Genomic DNA, 19,019 nt, shown 5'->3' on the forward strand with positions numbered 1-19,019 from the left:
ATTAGAAGCAATTCATGCTTTAGTCTGGCTTTAAATATCAAATATACCAAAAGATACATACAAAAAATATCAAAAATTTTAATGAAGATTAATTTGACAAGAATAAAATATGCAATAAGAATTAATTGTCAATTCTGTTCATTTCAATTGCAAGCAATTCATATCTAGTTATGTAGATTCAGTTGGGACCGTTGTAAAACCTTTACCATTCCATTGTGACTTATACTGTTCTGGTAATGCATATTCACTCTAAAATTGTAAAACAAATAAATTTTAAACAATCAAAGGGTTTTTATTGCCAAAAGCATTCACATGGATGAAAGGATCCACAATTATTATAAGTGATAAACACTTTGTATTTTTCATTTTGTATCATAACAACATTCTCCACTTACAAAATCTCCATCAGCATTTGGAAGGAGGATGTTCATTTCAGATGATTTAGCTGTAACTATTTCAGCCTCTTTACACTTTGCACTCAGGTAAACTTGAATACCGTCCGTTTTATCAATAGATACAAGTGGAATATCACCATTAATCTTAAAAACGTCAAATTAAGATGTACAAGGTTACCAGGAACAATTTAACATTATCTTCTTCATCAGGAGTGACCTGATGTTGATTGGAACTTCAGCCGCATTGTAACTTACTTCAGTTAAGTAAATTTATTACACAAAAATTTTGATATTACCTGTGCTTGTACACTTTGACAATTGACAAATTCCAGGGCAGCTATCAAATCATCAACCACAACAGCAGATTTCTTGCATGAATCTACGGAGAAAGAGTTGAAGATTTTAAAAAGATACACAAGATTGGAATCTTTCACTAACAAGCTTACCCAGAGTGACAGAGTTGACTTTTCCCTTGATGATAATAGTGGAATCTTTGCAATTATAGATATAAACAGTTTGCTTAATGTTTGTATCTTCAATTACAATATTGCGATTACTTTCATAGTTTTCCTGTGAAAATTCAATAAGTTATATCATATATCTAGAACTACTTGGGTCACAAAACTTTGAGGGCAAGGTCATAGATTAAAATCTCTGTTAATCATAAGTTTGTGAGGTTACATATTTAATCATACCACAATCCATTTCTTCCCCCCTTGTAACTCCTTCTTGGGCGGTTTCTTAATGCTGACTGGTCGAGTAACGGATGTTCCCAATTTGGTGGCTTGAAAAGGCTTAGGAGCAAAAACAGTAGATTTACCAGTCTTGACAGCACCAGTATTTCCGGGCACTTTGCTACTCCCTCGTAATGTTGGATTCTTGTGTGTCTTCATGTCATTGGTAACTTTCTTAAGGCCTAAAACAAACAAAAAAAAGATTTCTAAACTACGTCATAATTTCTTTGATATACAGTATTAACATACACTTTTACCTGCTGTTACATTAGAACCTTGGTTTAACGCATCAAGCAAGGCAGCTCGGCTGTTGCCATTACTACTACCACCACTGGATGTCACAGAAGCAGGGGCTTGAACTGGTGGTGGAGGAGGTGGGGCACCTCCCGGTGCACGAGGTGCACTACCCTAGAAAAATCATAAACAATTTAGACAGATACCAATAACATTGGTATGAAGGTTGGTATAAATAATTACTTTAGCATTCCATGTTAAGCCAGTTGTATGGTGTTTTTTAATATAGTCAATCATTGCTGTCCAAATTCCTTGATAACTTTTCACCCATTGTACATGAACTTCATCCCTACAGTAAGTGTGTGATAAATATTATAACAATTGTTGGTGATTGTATTGCAAAGTTTTTAAGATTAAAGATGGCATACTTTTCCTTGTATTCTTTTAGGACACGGTTACCATAAAACTGCCCAGCATCAGCCATGTCTTTGGCAAAAGGCCCTGGTTTTGGAGACTTTAAAGGTAATTCTTCATAAGTTTCACATCAACAGGTGCTTGAATTTACATGGTTTGAGTATTTGAACACCACTTACCATGCTAACCCAACCAAGAGCACCAATAGCTTCACTTACAGTTGATATATGATTAAATAATGAGCTTTTTCTGTTTTGGTCACGAAAATTCTATGAAAATAATGCTTTAGGATCAGGGCAAAAGGATTGAATGCGTAATTTTCAACTCAAATAATCTGATCATCCATTTTGACTTACTGAAACTGCTTGAATGCAATCTGCAAGTGGTTTTAGTACTCCTGGCATATTGGCCTATTGAAAATAAAACATCAAATTGATTAATATCAATTTGACTTTATCAAGTATAATTTCTAAGATACCAATCAATCTACCATGAGCAAACAAAGATATCAACGTACATCTGATGGTTTGGCACTGCTTTCTGCAGTACAAAGTAACTCTCTCAGAGTTGCAAACGCTTTCTTTACGAGTTGAGCCTGAAATGTAAAAATATAAACCATGACGTCAACAAAGAGGGCGTACAATATAAACACATCATACTGTGGGCTTTAAGATTAATAAGTGACAGTAGCCATTTGCTCTATTCTTGCAACAACTCCTATTGTTTGGCTTGAATTTTGATAACGATTGTAACGATTTATAGCAAAGTTGTAAAATAACTGAAACCCAAAATACACATTTACCAAAACAGGAAGAAGGAAAGTGTAATAATACTGAATCACCACACACCTGTGTTGCTACATCGCCGCCAATTTGAACCGACAGATCCAAATAGGCAGTAACTTTGTCGTTATAGATCTAGGAATGACATAAACAATATTTTCAAAAGATTTGGTCAAAGAAGGAACGAGTGTTTTATACGTATATGTACACATTCTGCATATAGTAAGGAAGTCGCGACCACTTGGTGAGACATTTCAACAAGAAAAAAAGAACGTATATTTTTCTTGTACCTCGTCGAAACTTGTGACTGATACACCTGCCATAAAATAAAATGTTCCGTAAGAAAGTATCGGAAAAATTCCAATCCAGGAGTTGTCAGTTAAACAATAGATGAAAGATCAAGGCAGCTTCTAATCGCCTTATGAAATATACATTTTACGAGATGACGTCAAAACGTGAAGGGATTGGTACCTGTTCGAGATTTGCTTATGTCAAACATATGGCGTTTCTTCTCTGAATTCTCCGATTTTTTCCATACTTTTATTGAATTATTCAATGTCATTGATAATTCTTTCTGCTTGTTACTGTTGGTGGTTCCTACTAAATTTTCTAGTCGAGTTGCCACCATTTCTAAACGCCCAACTAAATCTTGCAATTGAGTTGTCATTTTTATTTCAATACTTCAAATCAATGAAATGTGATCCTGTGGTTCAGAAAAAAACAACCGGCATCTTTACAATTACTTTTTTTCAAAAAAATACGTCCAAACGTGTATGTGCAAGTGTTGTTGCAGTGTCATGATTGGTTCGAGATGTTCTGAATGCTGTGAGCTTTTTATCGGATTCGATCTTTTTAATAAATAATCTCTTGTAGTTTGAATTGAACTTACATTGTCACTTGTTAGCAATTATTCCACCTGGCTATAATTTTGTAGCAGAGTTTCAGCCTAAATTCACGTAATTCTTAAATTTTAGACACAACTAAAATCTGTCGAAAATTAATCCCAATCGTTAATCCAATATTTTTAGACGCATTTATTTCCATACGCCTATATTCAGTCCCACAGAAACATTATTTTCTAATGGTTGCGGTTGAATCCTATAAATTGTTCTGTTTTGTGATTATAGCTAATGTCCCATCAAGGACGAGCCATAGTTTAAAGTTCAAACTTTAGATAAATCGTTTGCATAAGTCTCAGACAGTTATTATACGAAAAATCATGCAAAAATTTGCATTTTTATAGGGGAACAATCGTGTATAACAGCTGATGTGAATGGTCTCTTGTTTTGCGACACTTGTCGTCCAATCATTGCTTTTTCTTTGCAATTATGGGACAATTGCGTTTCGGTATTTACACTATTCTTCATTTATCCAGTGTTCCCATGGGAGCAGTGTGGATTATCTTGCTATTGGCCTAGAGATTTACCCTCTTTAAACTGGAGACTTTAAAAGTTTGTTTTCTGACATTACACTGTTAAACCTCTTTCCTATTCGCAGTGCTTTAAGTCTGGAACGTAATGTGTAGAAATACCGTTGAACGCGCTCGAATCTGAAAACACCTGGAAAGGTCATTCCACGGAACTGCTTCATTCTCAAAGAAAGAGGAAAAACACGAGTATTCGGACTGCTCGTCTGTATAGGTTTCACAAACGAGTTGCTCCACTACAATTTCTCCTTGTATAATGAGTAAAGCTTGTCCGAAAAAGGATACGACATATACAAAACTTTTCGTTGGTAATATTCCTTATGGAACGAACGACGAAACGCTACGAACATATTTCGCTCAGTTTGGGCTCATTGAAGAAGCGGTGGTTATTCGCTCTAAAAATGACAATGCTTCAAAAGGTTACGGCTTTGTAAGTGCTAATATTTATATTTTTACAAACATATGTTTATGGGAGCGTTCAATTCATTTGAATATGAAGTTATGGTTTTGAAATTGCAAATTTTAAGGTGACAATGAAAGATGAACATGGCGCCCAGCGAGCATGTGAAAATAAAAAACCACTCATTGATGGTCGAAGAGCAAATGTGCAATTGGCGTATCTTGGGGCGAAAAAGAAAACCAAAGAAGGTGAACTGTTCTTAAGAGCAATATTTGTATGAGTTAAGTTTTTTAATGAAAAGATTTTAAAAGAATAGTAAGAGAATTTTTTACCTCATACATATATTAAAAAGTTTGCATTCCACGTTGCACCTGTAGGATTGGATTAAATATCAATTATCGATACAAAGCATACACTGAGAAAAGGAAGTTGAACATTGTGCTTCTAATGAACTAATCACATGGAACTGACGATGCAGCCAACTGACTTATGTGAATTTTATATTTAGGCACTGGAAAAATATTCTCGAACGGGACATTAGGAAAATCGTACGGGTAAGTCAATTTACGCTATAAAATTATAATTCATATTTTAGTTGTATTTCTGTTCATTCGATTCTCCCTTTTGGTACATGTTCATCTTCACTTCTACACTTTTTGTCTTTGCGTTTTGTTTGTAAACTAATTTGACAAAATTTAATAAACGCACTGTTATCTAACGGAAATATTCAAGGCAAATATTTACTAATAAAGTCTGTTTGGCAATTCAAGCCAATTGTTCATAATCTGGGTGGAATTATAGGCTAAAACATTGTCAATAAAGGCAAGCTTTGCTTAATAAAATCCTATCAGTTCATGTGTTGAAGAGCACTTTATTTCATGATCAACCTTATCCTATTTCAATATGCAGACTTTGAGCATGCGTAGATGAACAGTCCTTTTTTTCTGTCTTGCAAATATAAAATAAAAGTATCAATGAACGTGCATGAAGAGTTGTTGAAGAAATATCAATTGCACATATTTCATTGTAGTTTTTTTATATTAGAAATATAATTAATGTGTCCAAATACTCGTACAATTTACGTCAAATCACCAAAACATCACAGTTAAATCAATAGGATACATGACATTGTTCTTTGAAATAATGTAGAATGTCGCCCCCACCTTTTGTGATTCCCACTAGTATGATGTTTGCAAATGGCCAACAAACGTACGTTATGACTTCACCCAATTCGCCACCAACACCCATGAGTCCCATTACCGGTCCAATGAGCCCTCCCGCGCAGGCACAAGTTTTCTTCGACTATCCTCCGTATCTTGGTAGTCAGACCGTGTATTACGGGGGTACACTGTATGATCAGAACTATCTACCAGCCGGCCAGGTGATCCTAAGTGCTCCAGGTTTCCCCCCGCAAACCTACATCCAACCAGTGTCACCACCTCCATCCGTCGGAACGTTGCCTCTTGCAATGTCCACGTGTCAACATACCCAATTCTACGTGCAAAATGTACAAAATTGTGAACCAAGTCTCACTTCAGGAATGGCTAGCAGCCAACCTATGCTTGTTAATCAGTGATTTCAAGGATGTACATGGAGATGACTGTTGGAAACCAATTTTAAAATTTAATCATATGGAAATCGTTGATACATACTTCACTATCGTTAAATCCCTTCAAAGTCCTCGGACGAGAGAATATATTATTACATCGTGTTGTTGCAAATCTACATAAATTGGTCACGTTAAATGCAGTAATTATAATCTATTTTGTTTAAACGTCTATTGTACATGTGAAGTCCTAGACTGTGTTTGTAACGTGTTGTCAATACTAATCTTCTTAACAGTTGCTAAACTGCAAAACTGTATTGTTTGTTCGCTATCGTACGACCCTATTCTCCTACTTTTACCCTCACCGAAAAACACAAATAAATGATAAAATATAAATGTAATTATTTAATGTTAATGTCAATTTAAATGTCAATTTAAATGTCAATAAAAAATCTAGCAATTTCAAATTGGTTTTCTGTTTCTTGTTTTTATTTTTTCATCGCGGCGAGAAGCGGAGTTAACAGTTAACTCTAAATCTATGGTAAAGTTCGAGACAAGGAAGAGCAAAAGTGGAAGAAATAATAAAGTCTAAAATTACAAAGAAAAGCAATTTAAGTACTTATTCATACAAAAAAAAACTGGAATGGACAAAAAAGTAGCGAAATCAACTTACTGCAAAGCAAGTTTTGTAATTAGTAGAAAGTAGTAATCACTTGTAAACATGTATAAGGATGGCAATCTTTAGATTTACGCAGAAATGACGAAGTACATGTTTCACAATGCAAAGAGCAGAGAGTCAAAAAGCTTCTGTATTATCATGTGATCAAATGTTGTACAGTAGTCAGTTGATCATTTTATGTCCATATATATGTAAGAATAAACAATGATGTGGAAAAAATCTTCAATAGCCTTATTAATTACGTGATTTCTACTTGCTGTCATATTATAACTTTACTAAGGAGTAATAGGGCCTATTACATATAAAAGACTACCAAACTCCATCACTGCTGTTTAAAACTTGGAAGTATCCCGTCCAAATACGAAAGCTCTCATCCAATCAAAAGGTACCTGTAGCCTTAATCTATAACTACCAAGCTTGGTCAAATATGCCGACCTCCATAAAATCCATGTCAAGAAACCTTGTAATTTTGAGGTTTTGAAATCTGCCAAAGCTTGGTATTCACCAACATATGCAAGCATACCAAGACTTCTCCAAGTAAATGGCTTCTGTACATGCTTTTGTAGGATTTCATTAGCCAACTGCAGTGCAACATATCTTCCTTGCCGTTCAGCAACTTGAGCAGTGCTGGCGAAAGGATTTGTCTCAACACAAGCACAGTCTCCTATAGCATACACGTTGTTTTCTTTGACACCTTTCACTTTCAAAAAGGAATCTACAAGCAATTGCTGCTGTCTTGACTTTGGAAGATCAAGGTTTTCTAAAACAACGCATGGAGATTAAAATTTTTCAACCTTTAGAAAACAAGACATTTCTTAAATACATGACAAACTTTCCTATTCAAGTATAAAAGAATCAGTAACATTTAATTTTATTTATTATGAAACCAATTCTTTTGCCCTACCAATAAATGAACTTGGAGCAAGACCAGTGGACCATACTACCATTCCACAAGGTAAGACTGTACCATCTTGCAGAGTGACTGATTTTTCATCAACTTTGACAACACCACTTTGTATCAAATCAAACCTGGCACGTTGCTGTATTTTCTTTTCAGCAAAAGCTCTCAGTTTCTTATCAAATGATGGTAGTATTTCATTTGGTTCCACCAACGTCACTCTAACTTTGTCCCTTTCTTGTGAGTAGATCCAAGAAACATCTTCTCGCATGAAATCATAAAGTTCTGCTCCAAATTCCACCCCAGTGGGACCACCACCACAAATAATAAAATGCAACAAACATTCTTCCTCATCATGAGTGATATTTGGATGAACTGAGAGTTCAAAGTTGGTTAAAATTTGATTTCGAATTGCCCTAGCATGAGCAATTTCTTTTAAAAAGAATGCATATTTCTCCACACCTGGCACATTAAAAGTGTTGCTGCAAGCACCAACAGCAATTACAAGTTTATCATAATGCACATTATAACATTTCCCATTTAAGGTGCTTTCACATTCAACAATATGTCTGTCTGTGTTCAAGGAAAGAGCATTAGACAACTGGAAGTGATGATCGTCACGAAATCTGGTATTGCGAACTGGTTCAATTATGCTCCTAAATTCTAAAGTACCCACAGTTGTGCTGGCAAGCAATGGTGTAAACAGAAAGTGATTTCGTGGGCTGATAACAATCACATTGTAAAGTGTTTTGTCGATTTTCTGAAGTAAGCTATAACCACCCCAGCCTGTGCCAAGAATCACAAGAGTTTGTCTATCAGCACCACGATTCGCTGGTGAAGACCGACCAACACCCAATGATAATGTTCTATGGAAAATGTAAATAAGTTTTTTACTGTCCTTGTAATGCTTCGAACCAAGCATTATATGTTTTCAGATTTTCCAGCATACGCATACGGTTTATTGATGGAAAATTCGGGAATAACACCATAAACTGGATGACCATATAATAGACCAATGGGTAACTGATTGAAGTAATTAGTTACATTGGGGATTTTCTGGAGTTGTTCGCGGTTCAATCATGTGTGGCTCTTGTATGTCCTCTACAATCAAACGTAAGCCTTTATTATCCATCAAGTGGACGATCACCTAGAAACTCACCTGTAGCCTTTTTTTGCTATAAAAACTGCACCGTTTATCGATGAGTATTTCGAGCGAAGTTAGAGCAATAGTTCATCACGCAAAGAAAATAGTACTAACATCGAAAACACCACAGGAGCTCATTAAAGTTGTCCAAGCGTTTTTGAAATTGCTAGACAAAGATGTACGGTTTGACACTCTTCAAGATGACGAAGAAATGGAAGATTTTATTCTTTCTGGTATTCACTATACGCCCGAATTTCGTCAGGAATTCAAAGGTCAACACTACGGTAATTTTTGTGAACATTTAATCAGTAAATGTGATCCTGTATTTTTAAAAGATGACCAGTTTAGGAAGACTATATTCAAATTATTCCTGCTTGGACCCAGTGAATCTTCTTTGCTAGCCTTAGTATCTTCATTAACCTCGTTAAAGCACACTGAAAAGCTACACATTGTCGTTTTGATTCTTGATAATTTTGTATCTGAGAACAAACTCTATGAGATGTTCCTTTCTCATTGTTATCCTGAGAATTCATCCATACTATCAGATCAACTAATTACAGTGATAAGCTCGTTACCAGATAAATTAGCTAATTGGATGAAACTGGTATTAAATGCTAAGTTTCATCCAATGGCCTACTATGTAATGCTTGGTAAACAAATTTTAAAAGTCTTAAGCAGTATTTATGAAATTAATTTAAAATGTACAAAGTACACCACACTTTTTCTTTCCAAACTCATTGGTAAAATTGCAAGTCGTGGTTATGCCATGCCTTTGTTTGAGGTTCTTCTACCTCAGTTGAAAACATGGTGTTACACTAGCCCATTGTGGTCAAACATCTGTTCAGCACTAATTGTGAATGTTCCAGAAACATCGCTTGAGGCAGTTATTGAATGCTTATTAAAGAAAATAATATTTTACCCATTTTTTTGCAAGATATTGAAGGATAGTGTACTTGAAAATGCCATCATAAAGCATCTTTTGACTCACAAATTCCTGTTTTTGAGATCTTATAAAGATCAAAACATTCTTGAGAACATAATCGGTTACCTATCTGGAGATACTCGAAGGGCATTGCTTATTGAAATCCACAATGCATTGCTAACCAATTGGAGTGATTCAAATACTCTTAAACATATGTCATATGAGCGTCATTTTTATGTAACAGAAGCTGTAATTTTAGCTAGTGTTCAACTAAACAAGACAGAAATTTCCCAGCATAAAAATGAACTAATCCACATCATGTTATCTGGTGTCCAAACTCACTTGGAAAGTTCAGATTCAAAGATTCGTCAGCTGGGCATGTTTACTGCTCAGAGTGTGATGCCATGCCTAACACCAGATGGAACTAAGTTGAATTTTGAAATAGAGGACAATGAGGATATAATGAGATTAAAAAGACTCGCATCCTCTCCTAAATTTGGCCCTCATTACGACCGCCAAAACTTTTTAACTATGGATGATCAAAGTCTTTTAAAAATTGTCAGTCAAAATGATTCTGAGAAGAAATTGGAGAAGTGCATCCCTGGTAATGATAAAGAAAATATAGATGCATCCGAGGTTGTAGATGAAGAATATAATGACGACTCAGATGATTTACAACCGTATGAAATGAGTGAGGAAGATAATGAACTTATTGAAGGAATACGTCCACCTAAATATATATCACAATGTATTGATGGCTTGCTTTCTCATGATGATCCTAAACGACACATAGCATCATTATGCGTCTTGAAGAAAGTAGTTAAAAAAGATCATTATAATCTTAAGCATCAATGCGTACAACTTGTTACCATTCTCTTGCATCTTGATGATAAATACTCGTTACCAGATTATAACGAACTTCGATTTTCCGCTATGGTCAACATCACAGTTGCATATCCTGTTAAAGTGGCTGAATACTTAACAAAAGAGTTCTACGAGCAAAACTATTGCTTACGGCAGAGAATTGATATTTTGGACGTACTAACGGCTGCTGCTGTACATTTGTCAAAATCTGAAGAAAATGAGAAAGATAATCCGATGTTCTTATCAAATCAAGGCTCAGTTAAAGAAAATCCAGGTCAACCTTGGAAATGTATTGTCGAAGAACGGATTGAAAAGAAGACCAGAAGATTCAGTAAAAAATCCTCTATTCCTACCCCAAAATCTTCGTCAAATCGTTTCGGAAATCTTGGTGGATATTTCTTTTTTCCGTTGTTGAAAGGTTTCGATAGTGCTGTTAATACTTTTGATCTTCTTGGAAAGGACTCTATGGTACTTGGTTGCTTAGCATCATCTTTAGGAAACGTCATGTATTGTGCTAGGGGAACACTTATTACTGCAAAAATGGCGCGTGCATTGCTGGAATTTGTTTGGGTTTTGCGATTTCATAACGATGCTTGTGTTAGACAAGGACTTCTGTTTTCTTTAGCAATGACGCTAGTTAGTGCTTCTGGATACTTTCTCTTTACTGAGTTACAAAACGAGCTGGTTGAATGTCAAAACTGGTTGGACGATGTAGCTAAAGACGATCCTAGCACAGCTTGTCGTGAACTTGCTGTAAGAAATTTATTTTTAATAAGACAGATTTTTGAAAAGCAGTTTAATCCTGATTAGAGCTCTTTGAACTTATTGCTTTATGTAGATGGTTGGAATTGCGCATATTATCAATAAGAATTTTGTTTCTTGCTCGATAATTTTTGTTGACTTCTTATCCTTATAAAATGCACGGATGAGAAAAAACCGTCAGATTGTTGTTCTTAGATACTTAAGTTCTAATGCTTTAAACTTGCAAATCGTTATGGCACTTTTTTTTTCTGTACAGTACTATGTACAGTAGCGTCATCACCTATCCAATCCATAACAGATAATTACCATATTTTACAGTCAACTGTCATGTTCATTGGTAATTTTCCAGATCAAATTACAAAGTACGGAAGCCGGTCTTCATACGTGTGACGGTTTTTGTCTTTTTAGTTTTTAAATTTATTTAGCGAAAGTCTTTCTGAACTAGCTGTTCTGGAGATCAAGAAACATTTCTTTAACGTTTCAAGTAAGTAAGTGTAAATGAACTCATGATTATGTGAACGCTTCAAAAAGTTATTCAAAACAAATCGCCATCTTAATACTCAGTAAAATATCAAATTTCTATGATCCACGCCGCGATGAACTTTGCAAAGTACTTATCAATATCGGACTTAGCTTCTTTTTCGCTGTAATTTGAATCATGTCTTATAGATCTAATTATTAACGGTAAATTTTAAAATTTGTTTGCGGTAATTTTGACGACAATTTCAACATTTCCTGGTTTGATCAAAACTTGTGAGTTACATTTACTGATTTACAAATTGATCACTATTGATTGGAACTTTGTACAATTTTTTGAACTTTCTAGTCGATCGTGTTTCACTGCACTTTGACAACAATATATTGTAAACAAAATATTAGAGTTAATAATTTCAACATACTTCAAGTATGCTCATTTATGCAACATTAATATCGCAAAATTGCATTGATTTTTAAACTTTTTCGTTTGACGAAATAGGGTCGTTTTGTGAAAATTTCACATGTGTGTTAGAAATGTTCATGAGATATTATCTCACGGAACTTTTTTGGAAGTTTTAAAAATTTGGAAAAAAAATGTGAAGGGTGTATTTGTGAATGTATCGATGCATGTAATGATTTCAAGATTTTTTGTCCTTTTTTGGTTGTGATTTTGAGTGGTGTACTTGCAATTGCCAGCAATTCTTCATCTTATAATTTGCATTGTCATATTTAAGGAATGTCTGCCCATGACCATAATGTGGATTGGCAAGATGAAGATATTAATTCCACTTCAGATGAAATCTTTGACAGTTTCATGGAAATTGTAAATGATCCAAAGCTTCATTCTCATGATGAAAACAATCATGATATAAACAATGAGACAGTTGATGGAGAACTTATAGCTAAAACCAACCAAAATCTGGAAAGTGAGACAGACAGTGGATGTGACAAGGATATACCTACAGAATCAAATGTTGACTCTGATTTGAAAGAAAAAAGTGAAGTTGATTTTAGTAAAATTATTGACAAGTCCAATGAAGATCTTGGGTTTGCAGACATGAAAAATGAATCTAGTTTATCTAACAAGGAAAATTATGTTGAAGAAGACTCAAAATTGGTCGATGTTCACATCTCTCAAGTTAACCAAGATAGTGGTATACAGCAACCACCGGAGCTACCTGAAAAAATGCAAACGACTGATAATGTCTCGTCTCATGACGAGGAAAAAAATTTTGTGCACAGTCAGAATGAGGAGACTTCAAAGAGTGATATCATGCCTTCTGAGTTTGCAATACAGAATGATGATACTGGCTTGGCAAATGCAAATCATAAAAACATAATGCCAAGCTCAACAATTGATATTGGTACCAACAATAGAACTGATCGTAATCAAGAAACAGACGTTGAAACTAAAGGCAAAGATATGATTACACAGAAAGAAAACATTGAACAAATCAATAGTATCGAGGAAGGTATTCGCATGACAAGTAAGGTTTGTGATGAACTAAAAGAACTCACGAAGAGACTATCACATTCAAGTGATGATCTGTTGGCAGGTAATGAATCTGATAATGTGACCCAAGACACGATTGTTGAATCAAATGAAAGTGATATGACCTCGGACGTAATCAAAGTTTCTCCTGAAAGGGATGAGAATAATCATTCTGGTGCTTCACCACTCTCTCATGAAACCTCAGAAGAAAAGAATAAAAAGCAAAACTCATTGCCAAATTTGATTTTGACCACACAAGACGATAATGTTTCTTCTCCCATTCAACTTCAGACAAAGAACTTGGGCAATGATTTTGCTGAAGTAACTTATACATCAAGCATGACAGATTCACAGTACTCAAGTGAGAGTTCTCTTTCTGGGGATACAAATGAGGACTCCAATGCAGAGTCTCAGAGGCCCATGAGTTGGGATGTACTGAACACAGTATTTGAGGATACTGATGATGATGATGGAGCAATATATGATTCAAGAAAAACATTTGGCGGATTTGGTATATTTCTTGAGAAGGAGCATGATAATGATGAATTGTGCACTCAAGAATCTTTAGTACCCCAAATTGATGATAACAGTCATACTAAATCTGAATCACACAACTCTATTGATTGTAAAAAACAGCCTTGCAATAGTAAACCTGTCAAGGATAGTAAAGGTATGTGACTTTTTGTTGATAAATATCTTTAGTTGCCTTATGTATTTGTCAATTAACATTTAAAAAAGTTGTTGTATTGTAGATTCTCTTTAACATATTTTTAGTTGTGATGAATGAATTATATAGAATGAGAACAGTCTTTAAACTATCTTGAACAGAAACTTAGATAACCTGTGTCAGTGTAGGTAGTAATGAATGAACAACAGAGAACAACAACAGTCTTTAAACTACCTTAAATAGAAACTTAGATAACGTGTGTCAGTGTAGGTAGTGATGAGTGAACAACAGAGAACAACAACAGTCTTTAAACTACCTTAAATAGAAACTTAGATAACGTGTGTCAATGTAGGTAGTGATGAATGAACTACAGAGAACAACAACAGTCTTTAAACTACCTAAAATATAAACTAAGATAACGTGTGTCAGTGTAGGTAGTGATGAATGAACAACAGAAAATGAGAACAGTCTTTAAATTATCTAAAATATAAACTAAGATAACGTGTGTCAGTGTAGGTAGTGATGAATGAACTACAGAGAACAACAACAGTCTTTAAACTACCTAAAATATAAACTAAGATAACGTGTGTCAGTATAGGTAGTGATGAATGAACAACAGAGAATGAGAACAGTCTTTACACTAACGAAAATATAAACTAAGATAACGTGTGTCAGTATAGGTAGTGATGAATGAACAACAGAGAATGAGAACAGTCTTTACACTAACTAAAATATAAACTAAGATAACGTGTGTCAGTGTAGGTAGTAATGAATGAACTACAGAGAACAACAACAGTCTTTAAACTAACTTAAATATAAACTAAGATAACGTGTGTCAGTGTAGGTAGTGATGAATGAACTACAGAGAACAACAACAGTCTTTAAACTACCTAAAATATAAACTAAGATAACGTGTGTCAGTATAGGTAGTGATGAATGAACAACAGAGAATGAGAACAGTCTTTACACTAACGAAAATATAAACTAAGATAACGTGTGTCAGTATAGGTAGTGATGAATGAACTACAGAGAACAACAACAGTCTTTAAACTAACTTAAATATAAACTAAGATAACGTGTGTCAGTGTAGGTAGTGATGAATGAACTACAGAGAACAACAACAGTCTTTAAACTACCTTAAATAGAAACTTAGATAACGTGTGTCCGTGTAGGTAGTGATGAATGAACTACAGAGAACAACAACAGTCTTTAAACTACCTTAAATAGAAACTTAGATAACGTGTGTCAGTGTAGGTAGTAATGAATGAACTACAGAGAACAACAGCAGTCTTTAAACTACCTTAAATAGAAACTTAGATAACGTGTGTCAGTGTAGGTAGTAATGAATGAACTACAGAGAACAACAACAGTCTTTAAACTACCTTAAATAGAAACTTAGATAACGTGTGTCAGTGTAGGTAGTAATGAATGAACTACAGAGAACAACAGCAGTCTTTAAACTACCTTAAATAGAAACTTAGATAACGTGTGTCAGTGTAGGTAGTGATGAATGAACAACAGAAAACAACAACAGTTTTTATGTTACCTAAAATTTAAACTGAGATAACGTCTGTCTCCCAGCGAAATATGATCCACAAAAAGGGACCAAATTTTCAAACTTCTTTCAGAAGAGTAGAAGGAACATCGTATTATTCGTTACGTATATCAAGTTGTAGTATTGAGTTTTGATTTTTTTAGATGCTGTGATATGTTCAGGTTTTATGGAGAAGTTGGGTGGAACTGGTATTTTGCCTAAAAACTGGCGAAAACGTTGGTAAGGTTGTCTTAACGTCAGTCAATATCAACAACAACAGTCCTACTTAGGATTTTACTAACCTGAACATTCTACATCTACAAACATATAACTATACTCCAATGGTTAACTAAACATCACTTTGTATCAGTGCTGTAGAACTAAATTTATCAGAGGGGGGGCTCTCTCGACGTTTTTGTTAATAGTGCCCTTTTAAAATTACCAATTTCAAAAGTAGAAGGGGGGCTCCTCCCCAAGCGCCCCCCACTTCTACACCACTGCTTTATGTATATTCTTAGGTGTGTTTTGAGAAATGATCGTTGCCTGTACTATTATAAAAGACAAGAGGTATATTTTCTTTCCCAAACGTTGATAAAATGTTTCGATTTGTCACGTCAATCGAAAACGTAAGGAAAGCACTTTTTCTTTAGGAAAAATCACTTTGTGGAATTATTGTACTCGTCAACTATATAATACATAATAGCGCCGAGTGTCACAGAAAGAATTGTATTAAAATCAGTAAAGGTGGAGGAAGAACTTACTTCTTTTCCGCTAACACATCTACAGACATGCTAAGGTGGGCATGTTTGTTTATTTTTCATTATGGAAGAGGTGCATGACGTTTTGTTCAAGACACGACCGTATATTACTACAGAAAAAAAACCTTTTCAATTTTCCCCTCAAGTTCGTAAGTCATATTCTTGACGATGAAGTTTATTTGTAGATGGGTAGAGGCGCTTCGAAAGGCTGCAGATTGTAAAGACGGCGAAGTAGGTTTTCTAACAACACGTGATATCTACAGTTTTTCACATGAACACGTACACGTAAACACGTGAATATTGCATGTAAGGATGTTTTGTGTTTGTAGATGAATTTTTTCATTCACCAAGAGATCATTCACAATGTTGCCATTCCTGCGCTTTCGATAAAAAACCCTGACTGCCATGGTCACCTCACGAAACAAGGTGGGAGATCTACACGTTCCTGGAAACGTCGCTATTGTGTTCTCAAAAACGGTTGTTTATACTACTATCGGGAAATGGCCGACAGCACGGCTCTTGGAGTTGCTAAGCTACATAAATATACCATCAACCAAGAATTTGATCGACGAAATGGTTTTCAATGTATTCCTCCTCATTCTAGCATGCGAACATTCGCTTTTATAGCAGATAACGACTATGATAAGCAAAGGTAGTTGTTTTTATATGAACTGTGGGGCAATATTGTACCTGTGGTTGGGCTTTGATGTTTATTGACTGCTGACCCTAAACCATTGAGCCCACGCATTCAATATTGCCCTACCTAAATTTAAAGGAAGACAATATTGAAATTTATGGCGGTGGGTTTGTTTTCTTGTGGGCACTCCTATCTTTTTATTGTCAGTTTTCCTTATTTCTATATTTTTTTGTAGATGGGTTTCTTGTATTATCCAGTCGATACAAGCCTTTGCAGATAATTCCGCCAGTTAAGTAACAAGTGCATTCAATATACGTCTGTCTATGCTCTAATGTTTTTTAAAGTCTACTCATATTTATGATTTTATTATTTTATTTGTAACGCTAATTAGATTTCCTAGATTAGCAGTCACCAGATTTTTAACCAGTTCTTTTTAAAGACATCTATTTTTTCAAAGCAATTTCAAGTGTTTTTTTACCAAATGTTTTTTGCCTTAGGGTTGCTAGTGTAATGATTGTTTTAAAAACGTATAACGTGTCAGAACATTCCAATAATAAATTTTGAGATACCAGGTACATATGAAAGAGAAGGGTTTTGATTGTTTGCAATAGTACATTTGGTTTCTTTCTGTGATGGATACCAGACACTTTTCCAATTTATGGCATGAAGAAAATAACTTATATTTAGCCACGTATAAAACATTCTCAATTCTATTAGGAATGGAATGCTTGTTTCGTAGTTTTTATTCCACTTCATACTGTCTCAGTACAGAAATTCAAAGCTTACCGTAGTGTTCATTGGAATATGAAGTGATTTCATTTTCAACAAAGACAACAGGAGGTATTCTTATGTGTCTTACATAATATTTGTGAATAAAAACTGAGTATATTTCCAGAAAGTACTAGTACTAGTTCACCTTAATTTTTATATAAAACACTGAGGATGAATGCTGTTTTACAACGAACTGTTTTATTAACATTTCTCTCTCAAAGATTTTACATGGCAGATATTGAATTAAATAACATTTGTACGTTTATATATAACAATATTTTAAGGAATAATTACTTGTGTACATAGAATATTTTATCCTTTAATACATGTGTACAATAATCAACTTCATTCCATTTTCTATAATACAAACAATGTCTATTCAACGAGATTTATAAGACTTTTGAATTTTAACAAACCGCCAGTTCTGCCCGGCAGAACACAAATAATGTTAGTAAATCCTTGAAAACATTGACAAATCGCATGATTGAACATATTTTGATCTTCCAAGATACATATGGCATTAACGAAGAATATTCTTGAATTCTTTTTGACGTTTTTGTTTATATTTTTATTTTTTTTTAAAGTTTGTTTGGAACAAGGTAAGGCTGCGGTCCTACTTACGAGCCTCCATGAAACAACTGTTTTACAGCCATGTTTTTCTTTTGTATTCAACGAACGAGTTTTGTCCATTTTCTTCTTTTGTGTGGAGAAAAGTCTTTAGGTGTTTCTGCTCCAGATTTTTTTCCATTGTTTTGTTTTTCAATTGAGTGAGGCCTTTTACTTTCAGAACTACTGAACGTCGACAAAATATCTCTTGTCACAGGGCTTGAATCAGGTGAAAACACCGCAGGAGTTGCACACAAAGCTTTGTACAACGTTTCTGGCGTGTTGAGACCTTGTGCACCGAAGTCAATTCTTCTTGCTATCGAGTTTTGAAATGCAAGCCGAGTTTCACGCACAGGAGAGTCTGTTTCCCACACGGAAAGAGGAGTTTCGTTGGGCAAAACTATCCGGTTATTCTCTCTTGTTTGTCTTCTATCGGAACTATCTAACAGGCTTACGTTGTTGTTATCATCTTTAACAGAAATCATGGAGAAGTTTAGACTTCTCGAGGATCCGGATGATTTTTTCCCACAGTTTCGAAGTAGACGCTTGCAATGTGCTTTTGGTTTTTTCGGTGCCCATAGTAAACATTCTTCTCCAAAATGAGTGATTGGGTTTGCCGAATGTGGTGGAGTTCTCACCACGTCCATTTATCTTCTTTATGAATTTGGTTCTTTTCAAAAACTTTCCTAGTCTAGCTTCGAAGTTGACTGATGATTTGTTCTACAGGGTATCGTCTCCAAGGCTCGTACCATGTCGCAAGGGACAGAATATTGTCTGGGAAAGTCCATATTTGGAAAGGTATGACCAATTTGGCGCGAAAATTTTACTTTTTCATCCAATGAAAATTCTTCGTTTTATTCTATTCCCCTGTGACGCC

At 34.9% G+C, this 19,019-nt stretch overlaps 5 protein-coding genes across 6 annotated transcripts; 3 read left to right on the plus strand and 2 right to left on the minus strand.

Moving 5' to 3' along the window:
* Nucleotides 1-54: 54 nt before the first annotated feature.
* Nucleotides 55-3,009, minus strand: LOC124455324 (adenylyl cyclase-associated protein 1-like). Its single transcript, XM_047005999.1, has 13 exons — nucleotides 2,850-3,009; nucleotides 2,626-2,694; nucleotides 2,295-2,372; nucleotides 2,134-2,187; nucleotides 1,957-2,046; nucleotides 1,792-1,877; nucleotides 1,607-1,712; nucleotides 1,387-1,537; nucleotides 1,091-1,311; nucleotides 842-965; nucleotides 692-774; nucleotides 396-539; nucleotides 55-249 (listed from the first exon to the last, which is right to left on the minus strand). The coding sequence occupies exons 1-13, from the start codon at nucleotides 2,880-2,882 to the stop codon at nucleotides 169-171; spliced, it is 1,320 nt and encodes a 439-aa protein (XP_046861955.1). The 5' UTR covers nucleotides 2,883-3,009; the 3' UTR covers nucleotides 55-168.
* Nucleotides 3,010-3,895: 886 nt separating this feature from the next.
* On the plus strand, nucleotides 3,896-6,297 carry LOC124455348 (RNA-binding protein 38-like). Of its 2 annotated transcripts, none has more exons than XM_047006008.1 (4): nucleotides 3,896-4,415; nucleotides 4,513-4,633; nucleotides 4,894-4,939; nucleotides 5,535-6,297. In XM_047006008.1, the coding sequence occupies exons 1-4, from the start codon at nucleotides 4,242-4,244 to the stop codon at nucleotides 5,959-5,961; spliced, it is 768 nt and encodes a 255-aa protein (XP_046861964.1). In that variant the 5' UTR covers nucleotides 3,896-4,241; the 3' UTR covers nucleotides 5,962-6,297. The 2 variants fall into 2 exon arrangements, with proteins under 2 accessions (XP_046861964.1, XP_046861968.1); XM_047006012.1 differs by having other exon boundaries at nucleotides 5,568-6,297.
* Nucleotides 6,298-6,587: 290 nt separating this feature from the next.
* Nucleotides 6,588-8,756, minus strand: LOC124455312 (internal alternative NAD(P)H-ubiquinone oxidoreductase A1, mitochondrial-like). The gene is made up of 2 exons (XM_047005989.1): nucleotides 7,515-8,756; nucleotides 6,588-7,370 (listed from the first exon to the last, which is right to left on the minus strand). Exons 1-2 carry the CDS (start codon nucleotides 8,428-8,430, stop codon nucleotides 6,943-6,945), a joined length of 1,344 nt encoding a protein of 447 aa, XP_046861945.1. The 5' UTR covers nucleotides 8,431-8,756; the 3' UTR covers nucleotides 6,588-6,942.
* Nucleotides 8,345-11,328, plus strand: LOC124455259 (telomere length regulation protein TEL2 homolog). Its single transcript, XM_047005952.1, has one exon. The coding sequence runs from the start codon at nucleotides 8,708-8,710 to the stop codon at nucleotides 11,246-11,248; it is 2,541 nt and encodes an 846-aa protein (XP_046861908.1). The 5' UTR covers nucleotides 8,345-8,707; the 3' UTR covers nucleotides 11,249-11,328.
* Nucleotides 11,329-11,850: 522 nt separating this feature from the next.
* On the plus strand, nucleotides 11,851-17,879 carry LOC124455280 (dentin sialophosphoprotein-like). The gene is made up of 8 exons (XM_047005971.1): nucleotides 11,851-11,884; nucleotides 12,412-13,839; nucleotides 15,535-15,610; nucleotides 15,889-15,937; nucleotides 16,021-16,166; nucleotides 16,314-16,359; nucleotides 16,458-16,780; nucleotides 17,001-17,879. The coding sequence occupies exons 2-8, from the start codon at nucleotides 12,414-12,416 to the stop codon at nucleotides 17,056-17,058; spliced, it is 2,124 nt and encodes a 707-aa protein (XP_046861927.1). The 5' UTR covers nucleotides 11,851-11,884; nucleotides 12,412-12,413; the 3' UTR covers nucleotides 17,059-17,879.
* The last annotated feature ends 1,140 nt before the right edge of the window (nucleotides 17,880-19,019 follow it).

Source organism: Xenia sp. Carnegie-2017, unplaced genomic scaffold (genome assembly GCF_021976095.1).
Source record: "Xenia sp. Carnegie-2017 unplaced genomic scaffold, XeniaSp_v1 HiC_scaffold_13, whole genome shotgun sequence".
NCBI classification, from domain to species: Eukaryota; Metazoa; Cnidaria; class Anthozoa; order Malacalcyonacea; family Xeniidae; genus Xenia; species Xenia sp. Carnegie-2017.

Bases quoted from the DNA above. Each gene is read 5' to 3' on its own strand.
- LOC124455280 (XM_047005971.1), top strand. From the start codon at position 12,414: ATGTCTGCCCATGACCATAATGTGGATTGGCAAGATGAAGATATTAAT. The intron at 13,840-15,534 runs GTATGTGACTTT...TGATTTTTTTAG, and splicing joins ACCTGTCAAGGATAGTAAAG to ATGCTGTGATATGTTCAGGT. The intron at 16,167-16,313 runs GTGGGCATGTTT...GTTTATTTGTAG, and splicing joins ACATCTACAGACATGCTAAG to ATGGGTAGAGGCGCTTCGAA.
- LOC124455312 (XM_047005989.1), bottom strand. From the start codon at position 8,430: ATGCTTGGTTCGAAGCATTACAAGGACAGTAAAAAACTTATTTACATT. The intron at 7,371-7,514 runs GTAGGGCAAAAG...GCGTTGTTTTAG, and splicing joins TGCTCCAAGTTCATTTATTG to AAAACCTTGATCTTCCAAAG.
- LOC124455259 (XM_047005952.1), top strand. From the start codon at position 8,708: ATGAGTATTTCGAGCGAAGTTAGAGCAATAGTTCATCACGCAAAGAAA.
- LOC124455324 (XM_047005999.1), bottom strand. From the start codon at position 2,882: ATGGCAGGTGTATCAGTCACAAGTTTCGACGAG. The intron at 2,047-2,133 runs GTAAGTCAAAAT...TTATTTTCATAG, and splicing joins ATTGCATTCAAGCAGTTTCA to AATTTTCGTGACCAAAACAG. The intron at 540-691 runs GTAATATCAAAA...GACGTTTTTAAG, and splicing joins GTCAAAGTGTACAAGCACAG to ATTAATGGTGATATTCCACT.
- LOC124455348 (XM_047006008.1), top strand. From the start codon at position 4,242: ATGAGTAAAGCTTGTCCGAAAAAGGATACGACATATACAAAACTTTTC. The intron at 4,416-4,512 runs GTAAGTGCTAAT...GCAAATTTTAAG, and splicing joins CTTCAAAAGGTTACGGCTTT to GTGACAATGAAAGATGAACA. The intron at 4,634-4,893 runs GTGAACTGTTCT...TTTTATATTTAG, and splicing joins GAAAAAGAAAACCAAAGAAG to GCACTGGAAAAATATTCTCG.